The sequence below is a fragment of the Pteropus vampyrus genome, unplaced genomic scaffold (genome assembly GCF_000151845.1).
Source record: "Pteropus vampyrus isolate Shadow unplaced genomic scaffold, Pvam_2.0 Scaffold147, whole genome shotgun sequence".
NCBI classification, from domain to species: Eukaryota; Metazoa; Chordata; class Mammalia; order Chiroptera; family Pteropodidae; genus Pteropus; species Pteropus vampyrus.
The window spans coordinates 2,740,015-2,750,181 of record NW_011888928.1 but is presented as its reverse complement, the minus strand read 5'-3'; the positions used below and the strand labels follow the sequence as shown (position 1 = coordinate 2,750,181).

At 48.5% G+C, this 10,167-nt stretch overlaps 1 protein-coding gene across 3 annotated transcripts in view; it reads left to right on the top strand.

The window, feature by feature from the left end:
- The first annotated feature begins 2,199 nt into the window (after window positions 1-2,199).
- GDAP1L1 (ganglioside induced differentiation associated protein 1 like 1) overlaps window positions 2,200-10,167 on the top strand; it is a 23,370-nt gene continuing 15,402 nt past the window's right edge. The window contains exon 1 of one of the 3 annotated variants that reach the window (XM_011369371.1): window positions 2,200-2,447. In XM_011369371.1, the coding sequence (XP_011367673.1) occupies window positions 2,268-2,447 (180 nt within the window). In that variant the 5' untranslated portion in view covers window positions 2,200-2,267. Of the gene's footprint in view, window positions 2,448-9,935; window positions 10,059-10,167 lie in introns of those variants that run through there. The other 2 variants (XM_011369372.2, XM_023536109.1) reach the window with 2 other exon arrangements.

The following is a 10,167-nucleotide window of genomic DNA, read 5'->3' as shown; positions in this document are numbered from 1 at the left end:
TTATGGTTAATTTTTTAAATGTGAGAGTGTTTTATGTAGGAAAATGACATGTTAAATAGAAAGTATCTAATACTGAAGTATTTGGTGGGTGAAATATGATGCCTACGATTTATTTCAAAATACTTCAAGCCCTCCCCAATTAAACAAATATGGCAAGTTTTTTAGATGATTATATCTAGGTGATGGATATATGGGTATTCATTGAGCTATTTTGTTTGCCGTTTCATGTGTTTTTTATAATACATTTTTTATAATAAAAAGGCAAAATAGAAGCAAATAAAAATTATGAGATACCATTTTTCACCCGTAGATTCGAAAAGAAAATGTTTAAAAATATGCTGTTGGCAAAGGTGTAGGAAATTGAGTGCTTTCATGGTTGTTAGAAGGGAGTTTAATTGAGACAGCCTCATCAGAAGGAACTTTGGCAATGACATATTCTTTGATCCAGCAGTTCCATTTCTAAGAGTTTATCATACAGATTGTTCTCAAACGTGCAAAATATATACGAATAAAGATATTCACTAGAGCATTATTTTTATAACAAAAGATTATAAACATTATATCTGTCCATCAGTAGGAGTTGTTAAATGTATTATGGTGCATCCGTACAGTGTAAGCTGTTATGAAGTATAGGGTAGACCTATGCTGATAGGAAACTCTTTCCAAGATGTATTGCTAAGTGAAAAGTGCAAAGACCAGTATCTATGTTATCACTATATCTCTTGTGCCATCAAAGTGTCTAGCACATAGTGGGTACACAATATTCGTTGAGGGGATGAATATGCATTTGGCATTTGAGTGTGACTGCTGTGAATCTGGCTCCCTGGATACATTCAAGTCAAAGACACAGATGGGGACCAGATTTTCCACCTCGATCAAATTTCTAAGGTCTTACTCCTCTGATTTCATAGACTTTTGAATTTTCCGTCAAGACACATCATATTCTTCTTTGCAAAATCAAACTGCGAACAAGGCACTTTGAAAAAGAGAATTTGTTGAACCAGGGAGGCTAATGTGGCAACCGGGACGTAATAGAAAATGTAACTCCAAGCCTTCTGGCAGCCAAAGCAAGAAGGAAAACCCATGGGCCACAGAACTTTGGTAGAAGGAAGGCCACTGATTCCTCAAGAGCCATGCTTTTCAGTCTGGGAGAGTAATGTGCCTAGTAGGAGTACTTGGTAGCATGACATGGGGGTGGGGGAGGGAGCAAACTGAGAAGCTTATATTCCTGGTGCATCTTTTTGCTCAATGGTCAATAAATTAAAATACTATTTCTAGTAAGGGAAGCAAAGGTATATTAAGGAACTTTAAAGTTCCCATGAATGTTTGGGATAAACTATGTGACAGCAAAGGCATTTAAGGCTTTCTTTGGACTCCTCTAGTTGTGTGTCAGTTACCTGGGGCTGAAGATGTGACCTTAGACCAGTGACGCGACATTGCTGAGCCTCACCTTCCTTGTCTGGGAAAAAGTCTTCTGTGGTGGAAATGAGATGATGCATATAAAGTGATTGGGGGTGATATGTGCCGTGCCGCCATTTGTATTAATATCGCATTATTATAACCTTAAGACTAAGAGCACATGGTTAAGACTCTAGAGCCAAGCAGCCTGGGTTCAAATCTCAGTTCCACTCATTAGCTAGGTGACCTTGGGCAAGGTCACTTAACCTCTCTGTACCTCACTTTCCTCCACTGTAAAATGAGGCTAATAGGATTAGGCTAAATGAGTGTGAAGCCCTTAGAACAGCGCCTGGGCACACACAAAAAACATACTTTGTTCTCTTCTGCCTTTAGAGATTCTTCAGGAGAAAAGTTAGAAAATAACAGTTTCAAAGAGAAGCTATTTCCAGACACTAATTTATAAAAGAACCGGATCGCTATAATACCAGTTGTCCTAAAGAAATATTTGCTTCTTAGGAGATTGAGAGGCAGAATGCATTTATAATGGTGGAATCATGGGCAGGTGACTGGCCAGATATGAGCTGTTTGAGGTGCATGGCCCACTTCTCCTTGGCTCCGTGGAGCCTGACGAAGAGGACTGGGGGCGTGTCTGGAACAGGCCAGGGGTGGGCCAAGGGGAGGAGGAGGGTAGGAGCTCCCGGGATCCCCTCGCCCCCTCCCCCACTCGCCCAGTGAGTAATGACATTCACGGAGAGGGGAGGGAGGGAGAGAAGGAGAGGGGCAGGCTCGGCGAGGCCATGTGATGCTGGGCGAGAGAGAGCCGCCGCTGCCTGAGCCTCCTTCTTTCCTTCCTCTGATTCTGGGCTGTCATGGCGACCCCCAACAATCTGACCCCCACCAACTGCAGCTGGTGGCCCATCTCAGCGCTGGAGAGCGATGCGGCCAAGCCTGCGGAGGCCCCCGACGCGCCCCAGGCAGCCAGCCCCGCCCATTGGCCCAAGGAGAGCCTGGTTCTGTACCACTGGACCCAGTCCTTCAGCTCGCAGAAGGTACAGCCGGAGAAAGCAGGGAAACCAGATGCGCTAGGAGGCTTGGGGAAGAGTATCCCGGGGGGGTGGGGGAGATGATTGAAGGGGCCTGAGGACCTGGCGAGAGACTGTAGGGTGGAATCTGGGGTTTGGGGCCAAAGGACGGGAGACGCCGGGCTGCTCTCCCTGGAGGTGACTGGCCCTGTCTTGGGCCCCAGGAGCACCAGCCCCAATTCTAGGAATATCCATCCTCTTTCTCTTCCAGAAAGACCAGGTCCGTTGGAGGGCTGAGAAGAGAGACAAAGGCAAGGGGAAGGGAATGGGCACTGCTGGAAAGGCGGCCTTTTGGAGGGGACGGCTGCGGCGGGGAGGGAGGAGGAGCGCTTCCTGGGGTCCAGCCTCCAGCCCCGGTAGTCCATTGTAGGCCCTCCCTCTCGAATACTACAGGCCCTCTAGGTCGCAGCTCCTCTGTCTCTCTGCCTGGCTGGGGGCTTTCCTCTGGCTGGGGCTTAGAGGGTCTATTCTAGCCCCCTCCCCCACACCTTGTCGTGAAAAGGAAGGAGTTAACTCATCTTTTCAGACCTGCCCGGTCGTAAGATCTGTTTTGCTCTTAAAGGCACAGATGGCCTCTCGGCTCCTTCTCAGACCCAGGGGAGCTGGGGGGCGGGGGACAGTTGGGAATCCAGCTGGTGCTGAGTTATTGGGGTTCCCGCTTCCTGGGGGTGAGCACAGGGCACTGCGTTTGTAAGACAGGAGTGCCTCTAGGGGCGCAATCTCTCACCTGGGGCGGCTTACCCGTTTGTGGAGCACGGATTCAGCACCATGGCCAGGGCCCGGAATTCAGGCCCCATTGATTGCCTGACCCTCGGACTCCTCTGTCTGGAAGATCCTTTCGTTGCATTCACTCATTTTCCAGATGGAGAAACGGTGTCTGTAAAGAGAAAGAGCCCTGGGACCAAAAGACGGGTTTCAGTCTTGGTCCAGGCTCAGTTTCATCATCTGGAAAGTGGGATAATGATAATAACAATAGCTACCTCTTCGAATTCCAACCCCTCTCAGTACTAATGAGAGGGTTGTTGAAGAGGTGGTATAACTTAGTGTTCTAGATGCGGACTAGTCAAACTTGAGTGTGCATTATAATCACTGCACGATCCTGGTTAAAGCACAGATGGCTGGGTCCCACCCCAGATATTCTGACTCAGTAGCTCTGGCGTGAGGCCCAAGATGCTACATTTCTTAGAAGCTACCAGGTGATGTTGACGAAGCTGGTCCAATCATCTCCCTCTGAGTAACCCCAGTTTAGAGTATGAACTCTGAAGCCAAACTGTCCCCAGTGGAAGAGTCATCTTCTCCAAAAAACTTACTGTGGGGCTTTGGACAGATCACTTCGCCTCTCCAAAGCCTCAGTTCTATAAACTGTAAAATGGAACTAATGGCAGTGCCTACCTCAGAGGGCTATTGTGGTGAAACGGGATGATGCACAAAAAGTGCTGATGACAGTGCCTGGCACAGAGTCAAGCCTCTAATAATGGGTGTTATGATGTCGCTGAAGTGCCAGGTAAAGGAGAGGTCAGGTTAACCAAGGTCACACTGGGATTTGTCCATGAATGTTACACATGCATGCTGAACACCTACTGTGTGCCAGGCTCTATGCAAGTTGCTGGGGGTCTAGAGATGAATCAGTCTGACCTCCAGATGCCAGAATCTCCTCCCACCCAGAACCTCAGGAACCAGACCCAGTGGCTGGGGCTGGATGGGAGGCAAAGGGATGGCATTCCCCATTACAATGCCCGGAGAGAGCCTCCTGCACTTCCCCTCCCCCAAGAGACTATTTTTTATTCAGTCCGAGCTCAGGGCCAAGGTGGTCCGTTAGTCAGGATGAGACCACTCACTGCAACTCAATTTGTGACCAAGCCTCTGACCATACCAGCCAGGGCATTCCTCCTGCCCAAGGGCCCATGGTGGATTCTAGAGGCAATGTAACCTGGCAGAAAGGGCATGGGCTTTACAGTCAGATAGTCTTGAGTTCCAGGCTCATCTAGGGTGCTACTGGCTGTGTGACATTTGACAAGTCAGTTCACTTCTCTATGCCTCAACACGTGCATCCGTAAAAGGGAACTACCCTGCAGAATTCTCGGGGGATTGAGAGGACATGGACACATATTAAGTGCCTGGTATGTAGTAGGAGCTTAGCCAGTGAGTTTCCTTCCTTCCTTTCAATCCTGAAGGGCCTTGCCTATACGCCAGTAGCATGTGGAGCACATGAGAAGTCTGTCCTTAATGGCACATGAACTATTAGTAGCAGAAATAGCCCACCCTCAGGCATGGTGGTGGCTTCATGGGGCATCTGGGGACTACTCCAGAGCCGGAGGGCAACAGGACAGGGAGGGGTGCAGAGCCCAGACTCTGTGGCCAAACTGCCCAGGCTTCAATCTCAGCCCCGTCACTGACCAGCTGGGTAATCGTGGGCAGGTTGCTTAACCTACATATCTCACTTGCCACATCTGTAAATTGAAAATATTAATAGTGCCTCCCCAATAGGGTCCTTGTGAGGATTCAGCAAATATATCTGTGTAAATCACCTAGCACAGCACCTGGAATATAGCAAGTGCTCAGTAAGTGTACTTACGCTTATTAGATATGAGGTCAAAGTTGCCACTTTCCAGCTCAGTGACTTTGTGCAAGTGTCTTCACCTCTGTTAAGTCTCAGGTCCCTCATATGCTTAGAAGTGTGCAGAGGGTTGTGAAGATTGAATGATGTACATGGTCACACACTTAGCTCAATGCCTTAGAAAAGTGCATACTGATAGTGAAATTTCACAAGTGATCATTTGATGTAGATGTTAGGGTGCTTCTGAGGCTGTTCCTGCCTCCTGCCCCTTCTACTTTGGGAAGATGAGGTTTGGAGGGGCAAAGAATGCAGAGAGGCAAGAGATGAGCATTCTAGAGCTGGCGCTCCTGCTCACTGGCTGTCTGACCTCAAGTAAGCCCTGCCTCTCTCTGGTCCTCAGTTTCCACAACAGGAAAATGGACATGTTTGATACAAGCTGCCTCCCTCTGTCCCCAGGCAGGAAGAACTGTCCTATCTCTCTGTGTGCCTCCAGCCCTCTGAGAATCCTTCTGTCCTCTTGCCAGCCAATTAAAAAAAAAAAATCAATATTGCTACTTACTACCTGTGCACCTGTTTACTCTTATAAAATGAGCATAATGCTAATACCTACCTCATTAGGTTTTTGTAAGGATTAATGAGTCAATACATGTAAAAGTCTCAGAAGAGTGCTATGTAAGAGTTAGCTATTATGAATGTTGTTATTTCCACCAGGGTGAGTCTCAGAGAACCATCCCTGGCTCCCCACAGCAAAACCCGGTTCAAGGTTTCCTTATCCCATCCTCTCAGGCTCTGCCCTTGTCTTGGATGTACCTATGTGGAGCCCCTGACCCAGCTTTTGGCTACCAGGAATAAGAAGCCTAGGTCTGGGCACTGCCAGGGGCCAGTCCTAATACCCAAAACAGAGCAGGTCTCCCAGAGTTCTCCTAGACATGGCAAGAAGGAAGCAAATGACTTCTACCTCCCACCCTGGCCTTGCCTTTCAAGCTCTTGGGCACTGGCCTCCAGACCTGTCCATATGTCTGTTCTTGACCATTTAGCCCACCCCAGAAGGCCCACAGGTGAGAACTGCAGATCTCACCACTCTGCAGTGGCTTCCCACGTCCCTCAGGGAAAAAGCCAGAGCCCTCATAATGGCCTCAGGCCCTGACCCCTCATCAATCTCGGGAAGCCTGTGGACCTTTTCAGAATAATGCTTTTAATTGATTATAATAAAATAGATAGGATTATCAGACTAGACGGGAAACCAATGACATATTTTTAAAACAATTTGCTATTTAATGACATATGTTTCCATATTAACCCATTCTATAACATGATGTATGTGGTGGCCTGGTTGGTACTTTGTTTTTTGTTTTGTTTTTGGTTTGTTTGCCTGCATTGTTTGTTAATTAATGTATCCTCTTCTTCGTGGTGGTGATATTATAGGCGGTGCTGCTACTACTATGCTGCTGTCCTCCTTGTTGAAGAACCTGGTACATGTCAGTTTGAGATTTCTGAAAATAAACATGGAATTTTTCCATCCTAGTTCAAGGACTCCCTGAATTTATTCGTGGACTCCTGGGTCTGGGAGTCTCGATTATAAGTCCCTGTGCATGATCATTCTGACCTCCTCTCTTCTCTTCTCCCCCGTCCACCCTGCTCCAGCCATGCTGGCCTCCTCACACGGCCTTTTCAAACACTTCAGACATGCTCCTGACCCAGGGCCTTTGCACTGGCTGTCCTTCTGCTTGAAACAATCTTCCCAAGACCCCTTTGTGGACCACTCCCTCACTTCATTCAAGCCTTTGCTCAAAGGTCACCTTCTCAGAGAGGCCAGCCCCGAGAGATCTCCCTATTTAAGATTGTCACCTGTCTCCTTGATCCTCTGGCATCCCCAATTCCCCTTACTCTGTTGTATTGTTTTCTTTTTTCTGATGTGCTCATCATCTTTTGGCATACTCTATCATTTTAACTGCCTATCATTTGTCTGCCGGGATCTTTGTTCACTGCTGAGTCTTCCATGCTTAAAACAGGACCTAGCAGAGTAGCCACTTGATAAATAAATGTTGGAAAGTGATGAATTCATAAGCCATATGTGTTACGTTAAAAAAAAAAAAAGGTATTTGATTCTGTAAACCTAAAACTGCACTAAGAAACAAAGTTTATTAATTAAAAATAAGGTATTCGAGATAAGTAAACTAAGGCTCAGAGACTCTAAGTATCTTTTACAAAGTCACACAGCAACTAATGGCTGGGAAGAGACATCAACCCAACCCATCACAGTTGCCTCATAAACAGGGGCTTGGGTGAGGAGAGAGAGTGACTGACCATGACAATGAAACATCTATCGGTGGAATTTCAGGCAGCCACAGGGAAGGTAGCTTGACCAGAGATGGTTGATATCTGGTCATACTGAGTGGTGCCCACCTAAGTCTGGTCCAGCTCCCAGGAGGCAGAGATGGCAGATGGCCTTGGTGACTGCATGCCCTTCCCTTGGGCCTGGCTTCCTCCCATACACCCTTCCCCCGCAGGATGGCACATGGCTCTGGCCTGCAGCTGAGCTAAAGGAGAAAGTCTCCTTGGCCACTTGCCGACATGACCTGAGGCAGCTCCAAGCAGGGCTGTTATGCCTCTAAAGATAGTCCCCTCCCCAGGGAGCGTCCCCATCTGGCATCCTCACTGGAGTCCCAGAGCAGGGCCTGGGAGTGGTCCCGGGGGGCAGGTGCCCTGCCGGACAGAGTCCAGATGTCTGGACCTGCCAAGGGCAAAGGCTTAGTTTGGTTTCTGTTTCCATCCATTCAGAGGCCCCGATTTGGCCCAGAGGCTGGATGACTGGGCGGAGCCTGATCTCTGAGGCAGGAGGATGCCAGGATAGGCAGGAAGGGAATGGGGTGGTTTGGCTTCAGATGAACTCCAGGCTCAACTGCTCTGGGGCTTCTCCAGGGCACAGTCACCACCCATGAGCTCAAATATACACACACACAGGCGCTCACACAATACTTGAATATTTACACCTACTGGTACACTCATCCATACGTTCCCACACTCATGCACACGTATGCACACACAGACATGCACGTACATTTGCTCATTCACGCAGTCGCCACTTACACTCAGGCAATCACACTCACGCACTGACACACCCAGACTCAACAGATGCCACCCCCAGGAGCTCACTCTCTGCGACAGTTCTTCCCTGTCTCAGACCGACACAGAAGTTCCCTCCCTCAGCCCTGTCTCCTGCGTGGTCTGAATGTAGCATCAGCTCCCAGCAGGGCTGCAGCCTCTCGTTTTACTAATGAGAAAGAGGAGGCTCAGGAAAGGGCAGTGATAGCTCTAAGGTCACACGGCGTCGCCATGGCAGAGCTAGGGTGAGGACCTGGGTGCCTGCCTCCCAGTGCCATTGCAGGACCTGCTTTTGGCTAATGGAGCAAATGAATCTGCAAATGAGAGTTGTGGGTTTGAGAACTAATTATCTCTCCCTCCCAAAAGTTCACCGAACAGGAGAGGGTGTTCTCGTTAGCTGTGAGCTCGGGGTATGAAGCATGCTAGGACATCAACCGGGGGTAGTCTGTGTGTGCATGTGTATCTGTGTGATAATAGTGATGTTAGAATCCATGTACTAACTTCCTGCGCTAGAACTTTACCCACATCATCCCATCTCAACCTCAAGCCAGCCTTGAAGGAGTGATTATAGTCCTCATTTCACAGAAACTAGGGATCAGAGAGGTCAAGTGACTTGCCCAAGGTCACACAGCAAAGAAACAGTAGGCCCAGGCTTCAAGTCCAGGTCTGTCTAACTCCAAAACCTACTCTAATGCAAGTAGCTAAGGCACATTACCTCTACTGTATGCTGGACACCATTCCGCAAGGACTAATTATATAATTCTCACATCAGCCCTCTGAGGGAATTGCTAGTGAAACTCTCATTGGACAGGTGAGGAAACTGAGGCACACAGATGTAAAGCTATTTGTTAAGCCAAGTCATCCAACAAATAAGTGCTAAAGCTGGGATCTGAATTGACACAGTCTGGTACCCAGTCAAAGCTTCTGAACATGACCCCATGCTGCCCCTTCTGGGTTTTTAACTTGCAGCATCCGGGAGGGAGGCTAGGGATGCCCAGTCCCCAGAGCTTCCACCTGGGTGTGTGGGGATATTGATGCTCAGAAGGGGTGGAGTCACTTGCCATCTTTTTGCTGGGGGAACTTGGACAAGTGCCGCCTTCTTTCTGAGTCTCAGTCCACAGGAAGGGGAACATTGGACTAGGTGATCGCTGTCTTCCAGCTCAGAAATGTTGGGCTGGGTCAGGACATGCCCTAGCCTCAAGGTTCTCCATTGGCTTCTACTGGCTAAAACGTTTGTCTGTGAACCCCTAGAGATGTAGGGGGAGACTAAGGAGCGGGCAGGCCCAGGACTCCCTGGAAGCAGCCCCCAGGGCAGAGAGCACTGGCCTGGGAGTCAGGAACCAGTGCTTCCAGGTTTAGGTCTGCTGTTAAATTGCTGTGTGACTTTGGGTAAGTTACTCACCCTCCCTGGGCTTCAGTTTTCTCATCAAGAAAAACAGGAAGTTAGTTTCTGTTCTGCTCACCTCTTGGAGGCAATTGTGAGCATCTAACAACCAGATGCGAAGTTGTTTGGGGGCGGGTCAACCTATGTTAGCAAATTACTTTTCACCTCATTTTGTTTCTCAAATAATTTGAAAAGTTTAGCTGATGATGATAAGAATTTCTGCAAATTTCCTGGCCAACTCCAGCCCCAGAGGCCAGGTCGAGAGCCCAATCATGCTAATGGTAATTGTGAATCAAGTGGCATTTATATACAAGACACTGAGTTGGTACTATTAATACTTCCATTTTGCAAATAAGGAAACTGAAACTCAGAAGGTTTAAGGAATCTGCCCAAACTCACACAGCGGAAACAGGAATTCTGTCCCGAGCATGTCCAGCCGTGAAACCCAGCTCCAGGTCCCAGACCCCTGAGAGATAGATAGCCCCCTAGCCGGCTGCCCAAGAATGGGTTAGAAGCAACAGTGTCCCCTCCTGTATGTGACCTCTGACCTCCCTCCCCCATATGCTCCATCCCACCTGGGCAGAGTGTCCCCGTGTGTCCGCCCGCCTTCCCCTCTCTGACCCTGGCGCCTGCAGGTGCGG